This window comes from Mastigoproctus giganteus, chromosome 6 (assembly GCF_048544385.1).
Source record: "Mastigoproctus giganteus isolate SK-2022 chromosome 6, ASM4854438v1, whole genome shotgun sequence".
Lineage (NCBI taxonomy): Eukaryota > Metazoa > Arthropoda > Arachnida > Uropygi > Thelyphonidae > Mastigoproctus > Mastigoproctus giganteus.
Genome location: NC_143580.1, coordinates 71410095 through 71433821, shown reverse-complemented (window position 1 = coordinate 71433821; position 23727 = coordinate 71410095). Strand labels below are relative to the sequence as shown.

Sequence of the window (23727 nt, the reverse complement as noted above, 5' to 3'; positions counted from 1 at the left end):
CTTGTTGCCCTTCTCTGTACACGCTCAAGTAAATCTACATCCTTCCTAAAATGAGGCCTCCAGACCTGTACGCAGTGCTCAAGGCGTGGCCTGACCATTCCCTTATACAGAGGGATAATCACCACCTTTTCCCTGCTAGCAAAATTCCTATATATCATTGACAAAACCCCATGACCTGCCCTGGCAGCCTGTCTGCGTTGCTCAGAAAACTTCATATCTGACTGCACAATTACTTCCAGATCTTTTTCATTTTCTACCACCTTAAGTTTAGTACCACACAGTTGGTACGTTTCTCTGGAGTTACTTCTACCCATATGCAGTACTTTGCATTTGTCAAGGTAAAACTTCAGTTGCCACTTCTCAGCCCATCTACGCAAATTATCTAGATCCTGTTGCAGTAGCACACTGCCATTACTGTCATTAACAACCCTGCCAACCTTTGTATCATCTGCAAACTATTTCATCCATCCACTCGCTCCAAATGTTTGTCAAGTTCTGCCTTGAATCTATTTAAGCTATCAACTTCAACAATGACAGATGAAAGTTTGTTCCAGCAATCAACCACCTGCTGGCTAAAGGTAAACTTCCGCACATCTATCCTACAACTGACTTTCCTCAATTTGAATTTATGCCCTCTCAGGTGATTATTCTGAGTAACAGGAAGAATCACATCAGCATTGAGCATGCTCAAACCATTCAAGGCCTTATACACCTCAATCAGATCACCTCGCAGGTGCCTATCCAGTTATATTAAAGGAGGCAGCAAAGGAAGTAAGCAAACCCTTAGCCATAATTATGAGAGCTTCCTTGGACTCAGGGGAGGTACCCATTGACTGGAGATGTGCAAATGTGACCCCAATTCACAAGGGAGGATCAAAGGCTGACACAAGTAATTATAGACCTGTGAGTTTAACTTCTGTTCCTGGAAAATTAATGGAGGCACTGGTTAAAGAAGCACTGCAGGATCATCTAGACAAGACTTCAGTTATAGCTCGGACACAGCATGGTTTTGTTAAGGGGAAGTCTTGCCTGACCAATTTGATTGGATACTATGATGCAGTCACAAAAGAACTGGATGCAGGGAATAACTTTGATATTATATACTTGGATCTTAGAAAGGCTTTTGATACTGTTGCACATGGAAGACTGCTGCACAAATTGGAGCAGTGTGGCACTGGAGGCAAATTGCTGCTATGGATAAAGGGGTGGTTGAGAGGAGAAGACAGAGAGTGGTAATCAATGGACATTGCTCATCGTGGACTAATGTTATTAGTGGAGTCCCTCAGGGTTCAGTATTGGGTCCTTTATTGTTTTATGTATTTATAAATGATATTCATGATGGTATATCAAGCTTAATGTCCAAGTTTGCAGACGATACGAAGGTTGGCAGGGTTGTCAAGGACACTACTGACACTATGCTACTGACACTACTGACACAATAATTAATACATACTTGATACGGAGTTTGAGGACGAGAGTTTCCTGTGCGGACGTGCCTTTCTGCCGCTACTGGAACAGAGAAGTTTTTTCTGATTTATTTTCTGCTTTATTAGTTTAAATTGACATATTAACTAATTTCTAGAGTAGCTTTATATTCCTATTTACGGTACTTAAAGTTAAAGTAACTTAGATAGAGATTTGTAGGTATTACTTAGTATCGGAAAGGGTATCAAATACACGTGTTTACCGTTCGTAAACAGCCGCCATTGTTACGTGAAAATTAATCAGTAAATCTATTAATCTTGTCGAACTCCATTGGCAATTAAATTGTACTTTTAACTATACATATAACCACTTAGGTTACGGAACATAAATAATTAGTAAAAATAAATAATTACTACATAACTTGATACGGAAGTTATATAAAGTAGATAACACTAGTTACTGAAATGCGATACAGCATATCCGGAATTCGATAGCATTAGCTTTGTATAGTATAGTGCATAATATAATATTGTCAATTAATCAGTAGATCTATTAATCTTGTTAGACTTCATTGTCAATTAAATTGTTCTTTTAACTATATATATATAACGACTTAGAGTACAAACGTAACAAATAATTAATACATACTTGATACGGAAGTTATATAAAGGGAACTCGTAGATAACACTCGATACTGAAAAATAAATATAGCGTTATAACTGTGTTAAGATACAAGTTTAAGGTTTTAATTTTGTTCTGAAATTGTAATTTTACTGACATTTAAATCGAAATCATGACTCTGACCAGAGCAGCAAAGCAAAAGGCTCAAGCTAATGGGAGTGCTGTGACTCAGGAGAGAACTGAGGGGGGCAGTTGCCCTCTGAATCACAGCCTTTTAAGATGCACTGTTTGCTTGATGTTTGCGGAGCAATCGGGTACGGGACATGATACTGCCATGGGGGATGTCTTTGTGTGTGCACGATGCAAGGAGTGCAAGGAAATTAGGCGACAACTCGGCGTTGTTATGGGCCTATATGAGACCTTGAAGGACAGGGTGGATGCCCTCGAAGGAAATAAATTGAGGGGCCCATCAAGCTCTCAGCTGCCCACATCAACACCAGAGCTTGCACTTGGTCATCTTGCAACACAGAGGCAGCCCCCAAGGCAGAATGCGCTGGTCCCACAGGAACTAGTAGTTGTTGGTGACTCTATTGTCAGGGAAACGGGGAACATGCTTTGTAAAAAGGATAGGTGGAACAGGACCAGGGTATGTCTGCCAGGGGCAAGGGTTGATGACGTTGTAGAGCAGATATCATCTTTTAAGGGCACAAAAGGTGATATAGTTGTACATGTTGGCACTAATGACATTAAGAGTAGGAGACCAGCGGAATTACTTAACAAGTACAGGTCACTGTTGAAAAAAAGCCGTTAAGTAGGGTTAAATTTGAAAGTGTCTGCAATTCTGCCCAGACACGATAGGAGGGAGTATATGATGAGAGCCTTGTCGATCAATTCGGCCTTGGAAAGATTGTGCAAGGCTCAAGGGGTAGAATTTTTTTCAGCCTGGAATGTACTTGTTAACAGGAGAGATTGCTACTACAGGGATGGGATACACTTAAATAGAAAGGGTGCAAGAATATTTGCTGATGCTATCGAGGCAGTGTTAGGTGGGTCGGAAAACTGCTAGCTTGGGGGGAGACAAAGACTAATGGATTAACAGTAGCCACTGGCAGAGGTGAAAGAGATTCTTGCACTGCTTCTATTGGAATGAGCAGAAGCCTGAAAAACAAGATGCAGGATATTTCAGAGACTGCTGGAAGTCATTGTGATACAAGTAAACACATGGGTTGTGTTAGGGTAGCTAAGAATAGAAACAAGTGCAGGTATACTTGCGTGTACACCAATGCTAGGAGTTTAGTAAATAAATTTGATGAATTTGAGGTATTGCTCAAAACATCAAAGGCAGATATTGTTGGGATATCAGAGACGTGGTGTCACACAGATATAAGGAATGCAGAACTGGAATTTGGGGAGTACAATGTGTATAGAAAGGATAGACAGGACAGGAGGGGAGGAGGGGTTATGCTATTAGTTAAAAAACACATAAAATCCAAGGAAGTGAAGCCAGTCGACATTGATGGACAGGGCAGTGTCGAGTCAGTTTGGTGTGACATAAGCATAGGTAAATCAAAATTGAGAGTAGGAGTGTGCTATAGGCCTAATGACTCTGATGAGTATAATAAGATACTGTGCAGGGAAATAGAATGGGCCAGTAAATCAGAGAGTCTTATAATGGGGGATTTTAATTTCCCAGATATTGACTGGAATTTGTGGGTTGGTCACTCACACACTAGCAGGGCTTTTGTGGATTTATTGGATGATTGTTTTCTACACCAGCATGTTCGGGAGGCAACTAGAGGGAGTAATACTCTTGATCTGATTATCAGTAGTGATTCTTCATGCATTAGGAATCTGCAGATAAAGGAACCACTGGGTGGCAGTGATCACAGTGTGCTGAAGTGGGATTTACTCAAGGAGGTAACTACCATCAGAGGCAAAGGGAAGGGTTTTTGTTTTCGTAAAGGCGACTATGATGGTCTGAGACAGTATTTAAATTCTATACAGTGGGACCAACTGATGATGTTACCAACAGCAAATTCAAAATGGGAAGCATTCAAGGAACTAATCTTGGAAGCTACCAGGCTTTACATACCAACCAAGAAATATTGTTCAAGGTTCAGGCCTAAATGGTTGTCAGATGAACTAATGAGACATATGGCAGAGAAGAAAAATGCATGGGATACATACAAATTAATGGGTGACATGGAAGCCTATGATAGATATAAGTTGGTCTGTAACCAAGTCACAAAGGAGATTAGGCAGGCAAAGGCAGATTATGAGAAATCCTTGGCAAAGGATGCAAAGAAAAACAGAAAAGAGTTCTTTACCTATTTAAACTCAAGAAGGAAAGGGATGAATCAGATTGGTCCACTGGATGTTGATGGTTCAACAGTTGAGGATCCTGCTCAGGTGGCTAACAATCTAAATGAGTATTTTGCATCTACATTCACACATGAGGAGTTATTCAGGAAGGGGAATGTCGTAGGTGAAGTAAACATTGGCAGTGAGCTAGATTATTTTCTAATAACTGAGAGGAAAGTGGAGGAGAAATTGCTGAGGATAAACATAAAAAAGGCACCAGGGGTGGATGGGATCTATCCAGTTATATTAAAGGAGGCAGCAAAGGAAGTAAGCAAACCCCTAGCCATAATTATGAGAGCTTCTTTGGACTCACGGGAGGTACCCATGGACTGGAGATGTGCAAATGTAACCCCAATTCACAAAGGAGGATCAAAGGCTGACACAAGTAATTATAGACCTGTTAGTTTAACTTCGGTTCCAGGAAAATTAATGGAGGCACTGGTTAAAGAAGCACTGCAGCATCATCTGGACAAGAATTCAGTTATAGCTCAGACACAGCATGGTTTTGTTAAGGGCAGGTCTTGTCTTACCAATTTGATTGGATACTATGATGTAGTCACAAAAGAACTGGATGCAGGGAATAACTTTGATATTATATATTTGTATCTTAGAAAGGCTTTTGATACTGTTGCGCATGGAAGACTGCTGCACAAATTGGAGAAGTGTGGCATTGGAGGCAAATTGCTGCTATGGATAAAGGCATGGTTGAGTGGCAGAAGACAGAGAGTGGTAATCAATGGACTCTGCTCAACGTGGACTAATGTTATTAGTGGAGTTTCTCAGGGTTCAGTGTTGGGTCCATTGTTGTTTTCTGTATTTATAAATGATATTGATGATGGTGTATCAGGCTTAATGTCCAAGTTTGCAGACGATACCAAGGTTGGCAGGGTTGTTAAGGACACTACTGATACTATGCTGCTGCAACAGGATCTGGAAAGGTTGAGCAGATGGGCTGAGAGGTGGCAAATGAAGTTTAACACTGACAAATGTAAAGTACTACATATGGGAAATAGTAACCCCAGATCAACGTATCAACTCTGTGGTACTACGCTGACAGTGGTAGAGAATGAAAAGGACCTGGGGGTAATTGTGCAGGCAGACATGAAGTTCTCTGAGCAGTGCAGACGAGCTGCAAGAGTTGCTCATGGTGTCTTGTCAATGATATACAGGAATTTTTCTAGCAGGGATAAGGTTGTGATTATTCCCTTGTATAAGGCATTGGTCAGGCCACAACTTGAGTACTGTATACAGGTCTGGAGGCCTCATTTCAAGAAGGATGTAGAGCTGCTCGAACGAGTACAGAGAAGGGCAACAAGATTAGTGAATGGAACAAAGGGTTGCTCTTACGAAGAAAGGCTTAAGTTTTGCAAATTACAGAGCCTGGAGACTAGGCATCGGCGAGGTGATCTGATAGAGGTGTATAAGGCTTTGAATGGCTTGAGCATGCTCAATGCCGATGGGATTCTTCCTCTTGCTCAGAATAATCACCTGAGAGGGCATAAATTCAAATTGAGGAAGGACGGATGTCGGATAGATGTGCGGAAATTTGCCTTTAGCCAGCGGGCAGTTGGTTTGTGGAATAGACTCCCATCGCTTGTTGTTGAAGTTGATAGCCTAAATAAATTTAAGGCTCAGCTGGACAGGTATTTCGAACGAACGGAGGGGTGAAATGGGAGTAGTGGTTGTTTTTTTTTTTTTTTTTTTTTTTTTGGCTGATGCTGAATAAGCTTGCTTTCTTGCATCATATGCCTCTACTAATGCTAATGCTATGCTGTTGCAACAGGATCTGTAAAGGTTGAGCAGATGGGCTGAGAGGTGGCAAATGAAGTTTAACATTGACAAATGTAAAGTACTACATATGGGAAACAGCAACCCCAGAGCAACGTATCAACTCTGTGGTACTACGCTGACAGTGGTAGAGAATGAAAGGGACTTGGGGGTGGTTGTGCAGGCAGATATGAAGTTCTGAGCAGTGCAGATGGGCTGCAAGAGTAGCTCATGGTGTATTGTCAATGATATATAGGAATTTTTCTAGAAGGGATAAGGAGGTGATTATTCCCTTGTATAAGTCAATGGTCAGGCCACACCTAGAATACTGTATACAGGCCTGGAGGCCTCATTTCAAGAAGGATGTAGAGCTGCTGGAACGAGTACAGAGAAGGGCAACAAGATTAGTGAATGGAACAAGGGGGTGCTCTTACGAAGAAAGGCTTAAGTTTTGCGAATTACAGTGTCTGGAGACTAGGCACCAGCGAGGTGATCTGAGAGAGGTGTACAAACCCTTGAATGGTTTGAGCATGCTGAATGCTGATGGGATTCTTCCTCTTGCTCAGAATAATCACCTGAGAGGGCATAAATTCAAATTGAGGAAAGACAGATGTAGGATAGATGTGCGGAAATTTGCCTTTAGCCAGCGGGTGGTTGGTAGGTGGAACAGACTTCTATCCCTTGTCGTGGAAGTTGATAGCCTAAATAAGTTTAAGGCTCAGCTGGACAGGTATTTCTAACGTACAGAGGGGTGAAGTGGAAGTGGTTATTTTTTATTTATTTATTTATTATTATTATTATTTATTTTTTATTTTTGGCTGATGCTGCATAAGCTTGCTTTCTTGCATCAAATGCCTCTACTAATGCTAATGCTAATGCTAGACTCCAGACACTGTAATTTGCAAAACTTTAGCCTTTCTTTGTAAGAGCAACCCTTTGTTCGATTCACTAATCTTGTTGCCCTTCTCTGTACTCGTTCCAACAGCTCTACATCCTCCTTAAAATGAGGCCACCAGACCTGTATACAGTACTCAAGGTGCGGCCTGATCATTGCCTTATACAAGGGGATAATCACCTCCTTATCCCTGCTAGAAAAATTCCTGTATATCATTGACAAGACACCATGAGCTACTCTTGCAGACCGTCTGCACTGCTCAGAAAACTTCATATCTGCCTGCACAATTACCCCCAGGTCCTTTTCATTCTCTACCACTGTTAGTGTGGTACCACAGAGTTGATACGTTACTCTGGGATTACTGCTTCCTGTAAGTAGTACTTTACATTTGACAATGTTAAACTTCATTTGCCACCTCTCAGCCCATCTGCTCAACTTTTCTAGATCCAGTTGCAGCAGTGTACTGTCATTAGTGTCATTAACAACCCTGCCAACATTCATATCGTCTGAAAACTTGGATATTAAGCCTGATATACCATCATCAACATCATTTATAAATACAGAAAACAACAATGAACCCAACACTGAACCTTGAGGGACTTCACTAATAACATTAGACTACGAAGGACAGTGTCCATTAATTACCACTCTATCTTCTCACACTCAATCATCCCTTTATCCATAGCAGCAATTTGTCTCCAATGCCACACTGCTCCAATTTGTGCAGCAGCCTTCCATGTGCAACAGTATCAAAGGCTTTTCTAAGATTCAAATATATGATATCAAAGTTATTCTCTGCATTCAGTTCCTTTGTGACTACATCATAGTATCCAATCAAATTAGTCAGACAAGACTTCCCCTTAACTAACCTATGCTGTGTCCGAGCTATATCTGAATTCTTGTCTAGATGATCCTGCAATGCTTCTTTAATCAGTGCCTCCATTAATTTCCCTGGAACAGAAGTTAAACTAACAGGTCTGTAATTACCTGTGTATCCCTTTGATCCTCCTTTGTGAATTGGGGTGACATTTTCACATATCCAGTCCATGAGTACCTCCCCTGAGTCCAGGGAAGCTCTCATAATTATGACTAAGGTTTGCTTACTTCCTTTTGCTGCCTCCTTTAATATAACTGGATAGATTCCATCCACTCCAGGTGCCTTTCTTGTGTTTATCTTCAACAATTTCTCCTCCACTTTACTCTCAGTTATTACAAGATTATCTAGCTTACTGCCAGAATTGAATACACCTCTGGCATTCCCCTTCCTGAATAACTCCTCATGTGTGAATGTCGATGCAAAATATTCATTCTGTTTGTTAGCTACCCGAGCAGGATCATCAACAGTTGAACCATCGATATCAAGTGGACCAATCTGATTCATCCCCTTCCTTCTAGAGTTTACATAAGTAAAGAACTCTTTGCTGTTTTTCTTTGCATCCTTTGCCAAAGATTTCTCGTAATCTGCCTTCGCCTGCCTAACCTCCTTTGTAACTTGGTTACAGACCAGCTTATATCTATCATAGGCTTCAGTGTCACATGTTAATTTATATATATCCCATGCATTTTTCTTCTCTGTCACATGTCTAATTAGTTCATCTGACATACATTCAAGCCTAAATCTTGAACAATATTTCTTTGTTGGTATGAAAAGCCTAGTGGGTCCCAAGATTAATTCTTGGAATGCTTTCCATTTTGAATTTGCTGTTGGTAACATCATCAGTTGGTCCAACTGTATAGATTTTAAATACTATCTCAGACCACCGTAGTCACCTATACGAAAGCAAAAACCCTTCCCTTTACCCTCGATGGTAGTTACCTCTTTGAGTAAACCCCACTTCGGCACACTGTGATCACTGCCACCTAGTGGTTCCTTTATCTGCAGATTCTTGATGCATGAAGAATCACTACTGATAATCAGATCAAGAGAATTACTCCCTCTAGTTGCCTCCCTAACTTGCTGCTGTAGAAAACAATCATCCAATAAATCCACAAAAGCCTTGCTAGTGTGTGAGTGACCAGCGCCTCCGTAGCCAGGTGGGCAGGAGCAGTAGTGCATAGCACACGCTTCTTGATTAGACCGGGGTTCGAGCCCGTACCAACCAAATACGGAGGATGTGGTAGGTCAGGGAATGACCACTGCATATTCCCAGCCCGGATAAAGGGTGAGGGTTGGCATCAGGAAGGGCATCCGGCCGTAAAAATTGCATGCCAAAACATTAAAAATGCTGACCCAATATAATAATAATGGGAAAAGGCGAGGACAAAAAAAAAAAAAAAAAAAAAAAAAAGTGTGTGAGTGACCAACCCACAAATTCCAGTCAATATCCGGGAAATTAAAATCCCCAATTATAAGACACTCTAATTTACTGGCCCACTCTATTTCTCTGCACAATTGCTCATTATACTCATCAGATTCATTAGGCCTATAACATACACCTACTCTCATATTTCCTTTCCCAGTTCTTATGTCAAAATTACATTGTCCACCGACATCAATTGGATGCACCTCCTTAGATTTTATGTGTTTCTTAGCTAACAGCATAACCCCTCCTCCCCTGTCTATCCTTTCTGTACACATTGTACTCCCCAAATTCCAGTTTTGCACTTCTTATGTCTATGTGACACCATGTCTCCGATATCCCAACAATATAGTTTGTTGTTCAGTTTTTAGGAGCATTAGCAACTAAGGCCATATTGCTCCGGGATATGCAGTGGTCATTCCCTGATCTTTCCGCATCCTCCGTATTTGGTGGTGACGGGCTCGAACCCCGGTCTAATCAAGAAGCATGTGCTACGCACTGCTGCTTCTTCCCACCTGGCTACGGAGGCGCCCAACAATATAGTGTTCAAGACTTAGGCCTAAATGGATGTCGGATGAACTAATTAGATGGCAGATAAGAAAAATGCATGGGATACATATAAATTAACAGGTGACAAGGAAGCCTATGATAGTTAGCTGATCTGTAACCAAGTCACAAAGGAGGTTAGGCAGGCGAAGGTAGATTATAAAAAATCTTTGGCAAAGGATGCAAAGAAAAACAGCAAAGAGTTCTTTACTTATGTAAACTCTAGAAGTGGAAGAGGATGAATCAGGTTGGTCCACTTGATATCGATGGTTCAACTGTTGATGAGCCTGCTCAGGTAGCTAACAAACTAAATGAATATTTTGCATCTACATTAACACATAAGGAGTTATTCAGGGAGGTGAATGCCAGAGGTGTATTAAACTCTGGCAGTAAGCTATATAATCTTGTAACTCAGAGTAAAGTGGAGGAGAAATTATTGAAGATAAACATAAAAAAGGCACCTGGGGTGAATGGAATCTATCCAGTTATGTTAAAGGAGGCAGCAAAGGAAGTAAGCAAACCCTTAGCCATAATTATGAGAAGTTCCTTGGACTCAGGGGAGGTACCCATGCACTGGAGATGTGAAAATGTGACCCCAATCCACAAAGGAGCATCAAAAGGCAACACAGTTAATTACAGACCTGTTTATCCAGATCTGTAATTAACTTTTTTATCTTATGTTCCAGGGAAATTAATGGAGCCACTGGTTACAGAAGCATTGCAGGAACATCTAGACAAGACTTCAGTTATAGCTTGGACACAGCATAGGTTTGTTAAGGGGAAGTCTTGTCTGACCAATTTGATTGGATACTATGATGTGGTCACAAAGGAACTGGATGCAAAGAATAATTTTTATATTATATATTTGGATCTTAGAAGGGCTTTTGATACTGTTGCACATGGAAGATTGCTGCACAAATTGGAACAGTGTCACATTGGGGGGAAATTGCTGCTATGGATAAAGGGATGGCTGAGTGGGAGAAGACAGAGAATGGTAATCAATGGACACTGCTCTTCATGGACTAATGTTATTAGTGGAGTCCCCCAGGGTTCAGTGTTGGGTCCATTGTTGTTTTCTGTATTTATTAATAATATTGATGATGGTATATCAGGCTTAATGTCCAAGTTTGCAGACGATACGAAGGTTGGCATGGTTGTTAATGACACTAATGGTAGTACGTTGCTGCAACAGGATCTAGAAAAGTTGAGCAGGTGGGCTGACAGGTGGCAGCTGAAGTTTAACATTGACAAATGTAAAGTACTGCATATGGGAAGCAGTAACTCCAGAGTGACTTATCAACTTTGTGGTACAACAATGACAGTGGTAGAGAATGAAAAGGATCTGGGGGTAATTGTGCAGGCAGATATGAAGGTTTCTGGGTAGTGCAGATGGTCTGCAAGAGTAGCTCATGGTGACTTGTCAACGATATACAGGAATTTTTCTAGCGGGGATAAGGAGGTGATTATCCCCTTGTATAAGGCAAAGTCAGGCCACACCTTGAGTACTTTATACAGGTCTGGAGGCCACATTTTAAGAAGGATGTAGAGCTGTTGGAATGAGTACAGAGAAGGGCAACAAGATTAGTGAATGGAACAGAGTTGCTCTTACAAAGAAAGGCTTAAATTTTGCAGATTACAGTGTTTGGAGACTAGCCACCTGCAAGGTGATCTGATTGAGGTGTATAAAGCTTTGAATGGTTTGAGAATGCTCAATGCTGATGGGATTCTTCCTCTTGCTCAGAAAAATCGCCTGAGAGGGCATAAATTCAAATTGTGGAAAGACAGTTATAGGATAGTTGTGCGGAAGTTTTTCTTTAGCCAATGGGTGGTTGATTGCTGGAACAAACTTCCATCTGTCGTTGTAGAAGTTGATAGCTTAAATAGATTCAAGACAGAACTCAACTAACATTTGGAGTGAGTGGATGGGTGAAAAGGTTTTTTTTTTTTTTTTTTTTGGCTGATGCTATATAAGCTTGCTTTATTGCATCATGTGCCTTTACTAATGCTAATGTTAATGCTTTACAGAAAAAAGGCCCTTCATGGTAAGGAGAGACTGAGCAAGCAATGCTAAGAAATATGAAACTAACAATACTATAGATGACTGTTTATATGAAAAATTTTCAGGCCTAAAGGTAAGATAAGCTCTTAGAGTAGATAGCATGTATCTGGTAATTTTTAAGGCAATGACGAGAGAATGCATTGAACCATTAAGGTTAATTATGAGGATATTGTTGGATTTGAGAGAGATTCCTCTACACTGGAAGTGCCAACATCTCACTAATTACATAAATGCAGTTCTAGGAGTGAAGTGTGTAACTACAGGCTGTTCAGTCTGACTTCAGTGATAAGAAATATCATGGAGGCACTGATTAAGGATGCAATACAGGGACATTTAGATATAAATGAATTCTGAAGGCTACACAACATGGTTTTGTTAAGGAAAATCATATTTAACTAACCTGGTTAGTTATTTTGACAAAGCTGTGTATGAGCTGAATATAGAGAAATAAATTTGACATTATTTTATTGGATTTTAACAAAGCATTTGACTCAGCCTTCCATGGGAACTTAATATATAAGCTAAAATGTGCTGGAATCACAACTAGGTTTCTAAGATGGATCACAGGATGGCACAGGGTAGGAAGCAGAGGGTTGTGATTAATGGTTACTCTTTAGATTGGTATAATGTTAGCTGGTTTACTAGACATGACCGTCAAGATCAATGTTATGGGAATAAGAGCAACTTGTTCCAGTCTTGCATAAATGGAGATATAAAATGATAACTATTTGCTAATTTATTAAGCAGTAACTATATTAATTTGTTCATTAATATACTGGTACCTGCTTTCTTATATGGTTAGAAGTTATCCTAAGTAATGTTGTGCGTGCAAGAGACTACATAAATTAGATTTTTTATAAAATGAGCTATGCTGACTTAATTATTTGCATGTTGAGAGAGACCTTTGGATAGTGGATAATGTGCATTTACTAAGTATTTTTAGTGGAGTTATTTTCAGGAAAGCTCCTGTAACTATGATATATGGCTAAATAGATTGTTGTTCTAGAATAGCTGATATAGAGATTTTTTCTTAGCACTAAATTAATTAATTAATTTAAGTTTTTTGCAATGGCTCGTACAAAAAATAATTTTTATTTCTGTGAACTCTACTGGAAGTTCAGTTTGGGGTGGAGCTATTGTGTGTGTGTGTGTGTGTGTGTGTGTGTGTGTGTGTGTGTGTGTGTGTGTGTGTGTGTGTGTGTGTTATTTTGGCTAATAAAGGAGTTTATATGTGTATCATCATTCAAACTGATTATAAATAAAGATAAACAGGGGTGGAGCAAATGTATCTCTCTACCAGTTGGATGAACTGTTGATTTTTAAGTGGATCAGCACCAGAGGCCATATTGTACCATTGGGTATTATGCCTCTGCAAATTTATTTATTAATCAGTTTAATATAAGATATTCACCCCTAGACAGCAACTTTGCTAGAAGGCTACTGTTCGTTTCTTACAATTTTTATCAGTATGCAATATATCTTTAAATAATGTTCATTATTATCATATTACATCATATATATCACAATTCATATATACACCGATGAGCCAAAACATCATGACCAGCGAGTCGTTATGCAAATCGAAGCAACTGCGGGTGAACTATGGTGCATGTGCGGGTCGGGACACGGTATAAAAAACACTTGATACTGAGCTCTGTTAATCAGTGTTACTCTTGTTCTTCAGATGGGAAAGGCAGTGGACATAGCGAGTTTGACAAAGGCCAAATTGTAATGGCCAGACGACTGGGTCAGAGCATATCCGAAAACGGCATGGCTGGTGGGGTACTCGTGGTCAGCCATGGTTGGTACCTAACAAAAGTGTTCTGAGGAGGGGAAACCCATGAACCACTGGCGAGGTGTTGGATGACCACGGCTCATCAATGCTTGACGTGAGTGAAGGCTCTCCTGGATAGTATGTGGCAACAGAAGGGCGAATGTGGCACAACTCGCCAGTAATTGGAATGCTGGTGATGGGAGTAATGTGTCACAACACACAGTACATTGAATCCTGCTGAAAATGGGGCTGCGGAGCCACAGGCTGCTCCGAGTGCCCATGCTAACCATGGTTCACCAGCGACAGTGCCTACAATGAGCATGTGAGCATCGAAACTGGACCTTGATTGATTGGAAGAAGGTCGTCTGGTCCGATGAATCACGTTTCCTGTTGCACCATGTGGACAGCCAGGTATGTGTGCATCATTTACCTGGGGAAATAATGGCGTCTGGATGCACAGTGAGACAAAAACAAGCTGGTGGCAGTGGTGTCATGCTTTGGGTGATGTTCTGCTGGGATATCCTGGGTCCAGTCATCCATGTGCCGGGCATTCTGACGTCTACCACCTACATAAACATCAGTGCTGACCAGGTACATCTTTTCATGGCAGCAGTCTTCCCTTCTGGCTGTGCCGTCTTTCAGGAGGATAATTCGCCATGCCACACCGCCCAGATTGTTCGAAACTGGTTCGCAGAATATGAGGAAGACTTCCAGGTATTGTCCTGGCCTCCAAAATCCCCAGACATCAATCCCTTCGAGAATCTGTGGTTTGTGTTGGAACAGCAACTCCGATCTGCGCTGTTTCATCCATGGACTTTACAGGAGTTAAAGGATCTGCTGGTTACATGTTGGTACCAGATACCACAAGACACATTTAGAAATCTTGTAGCATCCATGCCTTGCCAGGTACAAGCTGTTTTGGCTGCATGTGGAGGACCAACATCATATTAGGTAGGTGGTCATAATGTTTTGGCTCATCAGTGTAGGTTGTTAGACAAAATGCCTTTGCAAATATAACAGTTCAAGGGAACCATCTGGAGATGCTGAGATAGAGAGATTAGTCAATTAAACAAGTCCTTGTTTTGTCTGGTAGAGTTGATGGTAAAGCAACTGGTAGCCTAGAGCTGGAGAAATTTATGCATATTTTTTTAGTGCTGATGTCATTTATTTTCTATTGGAACAAAAAAACTCCCAAGATTAATTTGTAGGGAATTACAGTAATCCTTGTTTGGGAATAAAAAATTTAAATATCTAAAGTTTTAGGGTTTGCTTCTAAACTGATTCCATACTATCCTTGAAGGATTAAAAGGCACAATATTGTTTACTGTAAGCGTATCCATCTGTTGGGAAATTAATTTCTGCAATATATTTAGGTTCCTTAAAATTACGTTAGTTAGTTAGTTTGTTTGTTATTTTGGTTTTTAGGAGCATTAGCAACTAAGGCCATATTGCTCCGGGAATATGTGGTGGTCATTCCCTGACCTTTCCGCATCCTCTGTATTTGGTGGTTACGGGCTCAAACCCCGGTCTAATCAAGAAGTGTGTGCTACGCACTGCTGCTCCTTCCCACCTGGCGACGGAGGTGCCCTCTTACGATTACGATGTACTTCCCTGGTGTAACATCAAGTGTGGTGTAGAGGACTGATTTTGATATCATGAGAGTGTTGTTCAAATGCTAATTCAAATTTATCATTCAGCAACACATATACACACTTTTGATATATAGGAGATGCAGATGACCAGATACCTGATGCATATAGGATGTGGGGTTTGTACACATTAAAAGATATTGGACTAGCTTCTGATTTGTAACCCCTATTAATTCTTGTGAATTAATGGGGATTCCAATGAATTGCATAAAAGTTATTTTTAAGGAGTATTGAAGTGGTAAATAAAGCTGAAATTTTTGTCCCAGGCCATGCCCAGATCGTTATGCAAATTACCTTGTGGATTTGCACCAGGTTGATGAAAGCACAGACATCATTTTTTACATGCTTCTTTGAGAACATGAGTTGTGCCAGTTTTCTTTATTTAGGTGGAAGTCCAATGGAATGAGGATTATTTAGGTCAAGCATTATTTTTTGGACCTCAAGGATGATATTCTGTACATGGTAGGGAGTGTTTGAATGAACAAGGAGCTTTAGGTCATCAGCATAAACTAAAAAATTAGGATTTTCTGACAAGAATGGTTCCAATGCTGTTGCAAACAGTGTTGAGAACAGAACTAAACCTTGTGGAACACCTCTAGTTACCTGAAAAATTAACTGCTCACCGTTGTGGTAAACGAGCAGTATCCTACTGGTTAGGATTGCAGCCAAGACTTGCAATTCCAGTATTATTGAAATGATACTGCAGTATGCATTGGAGAATATCTACTGAGAGGTTTTCATATGCAGCTTTTACGTCGAGGAAGATAACATCCAACCGAACTGACTTTTACTTTGAAATGCCAATTATATTTCAAAGAGAGTTCAGAGCAGGTTTAGGGTAGATCTTCTACTGATGATATTATGGAGATATGCAGGTCTATGGCTAAAGCAGTGATCAACTACTCTTGTATGGATTGCTTTTTGGAAAACATACTGGAAATGTGTGTTCAAGAACTGATTTGCATGTTCTGTGAATTGAAAAACCTGGAATAACTCAGGGAAAGGGGGACCCTAATAATTACACTCCAACTGAAGAGGAATTTAGAAATTCCTCCACTCTATGACAGAATCCAGACCTCACCAAGGGAATGACAACTGGTGGAACTACTATACTGTCACAGAGGTGCCCCAATGTCACAACATCTCTTGTTCTCCTGTTTCTTGTTTCCCAGACTTTCAAGGACTGATTAGAGTTTTTTGCTTTTTTTTTGAGTCATTATGTCTTTCGATATAAACTTTGACTATAATGCAATTATTTCTGTAATCTACTGAAACAACAGGAAATGACGCATATGCTTTGAATAAAGCTACTTTCTATAATACAGTGAAGTGTTCTTTTTTCATTATATGCAAGTGACTCAACATTATATTTTTCAATAAATTTTCTAGTTATTCAAGTTCTAATACCTCATTAGATATAAGATTTTCAAAAGAAAGTAGTATTAATATATATTATTTTGATATTATCATGCTTCTAAAAAGAAGCATGTAAAACATAAATTTAAGTAAATTCTGGATGACAGTACTTTATAACATTACTATCCCACTGCTTAGGAAGCATTTCACTTACTGTTCTCTGAAAACATTCTTTTAGTATATGAAACTCTTGACTACAGTCATTCTTTTTCAGATCACCTTTAGCACTAATACAATTTGCATATGATATTGCCTGTGGAAAAACAGAAATAAGATTTCATGAGAGCTAAATAAAATCAAAGTTGATGACATTTTATGAAAAGCAAACCCTGAAAATTTTTATAAAAGTAAATCCTGTTGGCTACAAAAACGCAAGAGAGGACAAGAAGTTATTCCTGATTTTCATAATTTTGAAAAGGCTAAAAGGGAGTTAACTATATCTTGAAATTCTAACTTCATTTACAATGTTTTATTTTTCAGATAAATGAGGAGGTACTGGGCGTATAAAATTTAATATACGGATAAAATCAGATCATAGCTGGAAGCATTTTACATTTATGTGATTAATAATATTTCAATATTAATCAAAATAAAGGGACCCGCATTCACTCTATTATGGAGTTGGCTATCCTGTTTTTTTTTTTTTTTTTTTTTTTGTGGTAGTTGTTGGCGCATAGGCTTCTGTGGCCATAATGCACCTCCCAAAGTTTTTGCAGTACTCTGATCGAAGCCCGAGGCAGGAATCGAACCCAGGCAGGCACTTTACCCACCTGGCTAGCCCGGTCGGCGGCTATCCTGTGTAATCTGTTGGTAGATGACTCTCATCAACCGGTGCAATACCACCACTTTGCTTATTGGAGGCTTGAAGTGGTGAAACCCATGTTTAGTCTCTAGAGCAAAGTTTCCGGCAACTCCCCCCATACTTCTCTTTCAACCCATGCACGGTACTAAGTACTATAGGTTTTGATACCTTTCGTGTTTGGGGTTTTCATAAAAAAAAAAAAAAAAAAAAATCTGATGAGCACCTGGTGCATTCCTTACACTTTGGTTAATAGGGATCAATATGCTCTACCAAACTCTGAGTAGTTCTTTTTCTCCATTCCCCCCACCCTCTTCTTTGTTCTTTCTTATTTTTTCCCTTCTCTTCCTTTTCCCCTTCCTTTCCTTTCCTTTTGCTCCACAGTATACAGTCCACATCAGGTTTTGCTCAATACATTTCGCATGCGATTACCTTGCTACTTAAAGTTGCGGTATATTATGTTATTTTTTCCAAGCTGATAAAGAACCACACAGTTTCAAAAGTTACTTTTTTCCTATTTTGACACTTTTACTGTTTATTTATATTTTATCAGGCTCTCACTTATGTATTTTATTTTTATTTGTACATTAAAGTTTTATTTGCAGTATCTTATCTACAGTTATCTCAAAATTTTTTTATGATATGAAAATCACCACTAATGTTTTATCAGGGAAATATCACTAGAGACCACATGCTAACTGATGGGGTGGTCAGTAAATTCCGAAACAGGCTGCCAGAGCAGTATTTCATCATTTAAATAAATTAAATTAAGTGAAATGGGTTTATGTCAAAATCCTTCTGCTACAAGTGCTAAATAATATGCACATGAAGGGCATAGCCTCATTCTGTACAAAACACTGAACAAACTAGGTTTGTTACTTAGTGCATCAATCTCATATTGTGGAGGCACTCTGCCACAAGTTGCTGAGTTTCATCCTATTTGGGATTTCATCAGGACAAGTTGGCAGGCCTTTAAATTGACTACCTGTCCATTTTTTGGGACAAGAGAAGGGTTACCCTTGTTGATTTTCTGGAGCAAAGATACATGACCAATTCTGCTCACTGGAGACATGAACTGCAATGATAACGGGGTAGAAAAGAAAGGAAAATCTTTCCTTAAGCAAAATGAAGCCAAAGCCCATAGAAGAATCCTGACAAGGGAGACCATTGAAGAATTTAGGTGGGCTGTTCTGTTATATCCTCTATACAGTTGACCTCACACCATCAGACTTTCACTTGTTTGGCTCTAAGAAGTGTGATGCTGTTAATAAAGTTATTTCTGCTATGTTTTCCAGTTTTTATTTCTTTGTTTCAAAGGAAAGCTGGAGTTTTATAGAGGTGGTCGGTATATTGTAGGAGATTTGATGTGGAGGCTCTAGAACATAGATACTGTCAGTAGTAATTTTATGCTTGAGATCAATAGTTCTCCCCCTTGTTTCTAGAGGTTTCAGTTTGAAATATAGTGCAACTTTGATATCACGGGTTTAGGGGGGGGCAACTTTTACACCTGCATTACAAGTAAAGTGCACATTATAGTCAAAAATAGCATTTTTGGCTATAACATGCTTTTTATTAACTGATATAACATGTGATACCTGTTAATAAAAAGTTAATAACAACAATAATAATAACAATAATAATTTTTTTTTTACAATTTTTTTAACATGAATACACAATGACTAAAAGACAACCTATTAAGCAAGTGTTTTTATATAAGCAAATTTCATTTCACATGTTGTTTTTTTAGGCATGTTCCCATATATATACAAATATATATATGGGAACAGTGAGGAAGTGGCTTAAAAGTACATGGGAGAAGAGTAATAAATATTAAACAGTTCTAATTAAATTGAATAGCTAAGTATAGAGAATGTAAAACTATAGAGCTTTATTAAATGGTCTATAAAGTTACAATTTTACTAATTAATTAATAAGGAGCTAACTATTTATTTTCACTTCTGTTAATCATAGAAAAAGAACAAATATTCAATTAATTTAATAAAAATATAAACAAACATGCCTGAAATGCACTGCATACATCAACTAATTTGTTTTATTTTAGTTTCACTATTTTTCCACCAGTAGACAAAAATGGATTAAACATTTTAAATGAAAAATGGCTATTAATGTAGTTTTTTTTTTTTTAATGCTGTACTTTATAATAATAATATTGAACAGCAATGCTTTATATACTTCAAAAATAAAATTTAAAAACTGTCAATTTCTTACAAATGATTCTATGCTTCCAAAGGAGGTGTTTACAGGGAATGAAATTAACACCATAGTGCATAAATAAGAAATAAACAATTCAGCCATATAATCTTATGACTGCTGTAGCTGGGTGGTTATACACAAAGGTGCAACAATAAAAAGCATTGTTTTTTCTAACAGGTACCCTTAAAGTTATGGAAATCACTCAGAACTCACTTTCCATAGAAAATAGTGTAATGCAGCTGGGTTGCATTTTGGGTCAGACTATGGGACTTTCCCAATTAAGGATATGTTATACTTTGGGTTATAAACAACACAAATAAATTCTGTAATATAACTACAGAGAACACTAACTGTGGCCAGTAACAGTAAAAATATACAAACTGTTTGTCCATTCATGAAAAATGCAGCATTATGCCTTTAGCAGTTTTTGTCATTCTGAATGTGATTTCATCCTTGAAAACAATATCAACATCTAGAGTAATTGATTTCTGGTAACTTCTGTTTTTTAATAGAAATTTAATTGTTTGATTGAGGGAATATATTGCAGAAGAGAATACAATTACTCTGTAGTCTACACTTCAGAAACCATCACAGTAGATGGTTCCATTCTGTGAAGTAAAGAGTTTGCAACTGCTAGTGTCTATTGTAAAATTTCCAATTTGCAATAAGCTGTATTTTGTTTACATCCTTTATTGAGAGACATGATCACACTCATGTTATATCTGAAACCATATTATAAAGGTGCAGTATATCACGGTTGCACTGTAAAAATGAAAAGAATAATGAACTTCCTTCGTATCATTTTGAGCTGGTTTTTGAGATGTATTGTATATGAGTTCCATATCCGCAAGAACTCCAGAATGGGAAGGACAAATGCTCTGAACAGGATGCCCTCAGGAAACTGGCCATTGGTAACCTGTTGTTGCAGAATCCAATCACAGTAGGACATGATATTCATAATCTTCAGGAAACAGTTCTTCAACGTGGCAAAAGTGATATTGGCACATACCAATTTCTCTCATAAGGTGATGAAAGATGGTATGGTTCACTTTCACTCTTAACCAAACAAGTTAAGAGAGCTCAACTCTTAAGGGCAACTAGATAAAATTAGCATTAGCAATAGTAGAGGCATATGATGCAAGAAAGCAAGCTTATTCAGCATCAGCCAAAAAAAAAAAAAAAAAAAAAAAACACAACCACTACTCCCATTTCACCCCTCCGTTTCGTTCGAAATACCTGTCCAGCTGAGCCTTAAATTTGTTTAGGCTATCAACTTCAACAACAAGTGATGGAAGTCTATTCCACAAACCAACTGCCCGCTGGCTAAAGGCAAATTTCCGCACATCTATCCGACATCCGTCCTTCCTCAATTTGAATTTATGCCCTCTCAGGTGATTATTCTGAGCAAGAGGAAGAATCCCATCGGCATTGAGCATGCTCAAGCCATTCAAAGCCTTATACACCTCTATCAGGTCACCTCGCCGATGCCTAGTCTCCAGACTCTGTAATTTGCAAAACTTAAGCCTTTCTTCGTAAGAGCAACCCTTTGTTCCATTCACTAATCTTGTTGCCCTTCTCTGTACTCGTTCCAGCAGCTCTACATCCTTCTTGAAATGAGGCCTCCAGACCTGTACACAGTACTCAAGGTGTGACCTGACCATTGCCTTATACAAGGGGATAATCACCTCCTTATCCCTGCTAGCAAAATTCCTGTATATCATTGACAAGACACTATGAGCTACTCTTGCAGCTCGTCTGCACTGCTCAGAGAACTTCATATCTGCCTGCACAATTACCCCCAGGTCCTTTTCATTCTCTACCACTGTCAGCGTAGTACCACAGAGTTGATACGTTAATCTGGGGTTACTGTTTCCCATATGTAGTACTTTACATTTGTCAATGTTAAACTTCATTTGCCACCTCTCAGCCCATCTGCTCAACCTTTCCAGATCCTGTTGCAGCAGCATAGTATCAGTAGTGTCCTTAACAACCCTGCCAACCTTTGTATCGTCTGCAAACTTGGACATTAAGCTTGATATACCATCATCAATATCATTTATAAATACAGAAAACAACAATGGACCCAACACCGAACCCTGAGGAACTCCACTAATAACATTAGTCCACGTTGAGCAGTGTCCATTGATTACCACTCTCTGTCTCCTGCCACTCAACCATCCCTTTATCCATAGTAGCAATTTGCCTCCAATGCCACACTGCTCCAATTTGTGCAGCAGTCTTCCATGCGCAACAGTATCAAAAGCCTTTCTAAGATACAAATATATAATATCAAAGTTATTCCCTGCATCCAGTTCTTTTGTGACTACATCATAGTATCCAATCAAATTGGTCAGACAAGACCTGCCCTTAACAAAACCATGCTGTGTCTGAGCTATAACTGAATTCTTGTCTAGATGATCCTGCAGTGCTTCTTTAACCAGTGCCTCCATTAATTTTCCTGGAACCGAAGTTAAACTAACAGGTCTATAGTTACTTGTGTCAGCCTTTGTTCCTCCTTGGTGAATTGGGGTTACATTCGCACATCTCCAGTCTATGGGTACCTCCCCTGAGTCCAAAGAAGCTCTCATAATTATGGCTAGGGGTTTGCTTACTTCCTTTGCTGCCTCCTTTAATATAACTGGATAAATCCCATCCACCCCGGGTGCCTTTTTTATGTTTATCCTCAACAATTTCTCCTCCACTTTCCTCTCAGTTATTAGAAAATCATCTAGCTCACTGCCAATGTTTACTTCACCTACGACATTCCCCTTCCTGAATAACTCCTCATGTGTGAATGTAGATGCAAAATACTCGTTTAGATTGTTAGCCACCTGAGCAGGATCCTCAACTGTTGAACCATCAACATCCAGTGGACCAATCTGATTCATCCCTTTCCTTCTTGAGTTTAAATAGGTAAAGAACTCTTTTCTGTTTTTCTTTGCATCCTTTGCCAAGGATTTCTCATAATCTGCCTTTGCCTGCCTAATCTCCTTTGTGACTTGGTTACAGACCAACTTATATCTATCATAGGCTTCCATGTCACCCATTAATTTGTATGTATCCCATGCATTTTTCTTCTCTGCCATATGTCTCATTAGTTCATCTGACAACCATTTAGGCCTGAACCTTGAACAATATTTCTTGGTTGGTATGTAAAGCCTGGTAGCTTCCAAGATTAGTTCCTTGAATGCTTCCCATTTTGAATTTGCTGTTGGTAACATCATCAGTTGGTCCCACTGTATAGAATTTAAATACTGTCTCAGACCATCATAGTCGCCTTTAAGAAAGCAAAAACCCTTCCCTTTACCTCTGATGGTAGTTACCTCCTTGAGTAAATCCCACTTCAGCACACTGTGATCACTGCCACCTAGTGGTTCCTTTATCTGCAGATTCTTGATGCATGAAGAATCACTACTAATAATCAGATCAAGAGTATTACTCCCTCTAGTTGCCTCAGATGGCACCAGACTGTCCCAAGATGAGATATATGCCATAATACTCATTAGCCAACCCATCAGTGTCAATTCTTCCATCATTCACCATCCATTTTCATTACAAGATGGAATGATCTTCCTTTATATTCCTGAGAGCTGATATGTTACAGCTGCTGAGAATATGGTTTGCACACTGTGCATGTGTGATTTGAATGGAACCATACTTTCAAACTGCCTTTTTAGTGCAAATCACTGTATGCAATATCTGTATCTGTCCTATTTTTAATCTTTAACTGCAAATACCTTGTTATATGAGTATTGGGGAAAAAAACACTGTACAGAACATTTTCAATTTATTTTTCCCATTTTAAGTTAATACATAATTGATATTTCCCATATCAATTATGTATTAACGGCATGCTCCGTATAGATTATATATGTAGTATATATACACACTGATCAGGAGT

At 39.1% G+C, this 23727-nt stretch overlaps 1 protein-coding gene across 3 annotated transcripts in view; it reads right to left on the bottom strand.

The window, feature by feature from the left end:
- LOC150084402 (NADH dehydrogenase [ubiquinone] 1 alpha subcomplex assembly factor 8-like) overlaps nucleotides 1-23727 on the bottom strand; it is a 69068-nt gene that overhangs the window by 15056 nt on the left and 30285 nt on the right. For all 3 annotated transcript variants that reach the window (XM_090376039.1, XM_090376040.1, XM_090376038.1), the window contains exon 3: nucleotides 16968-17066. In XM_090376039.1, the coding sequence (XP_090232165.1) occupies nucleotides 16968-17066 (99 nt within the window). The remainder of the gene's footprint in view (nucleotides 1-16967; nucleotides 17067-23727) is intronic.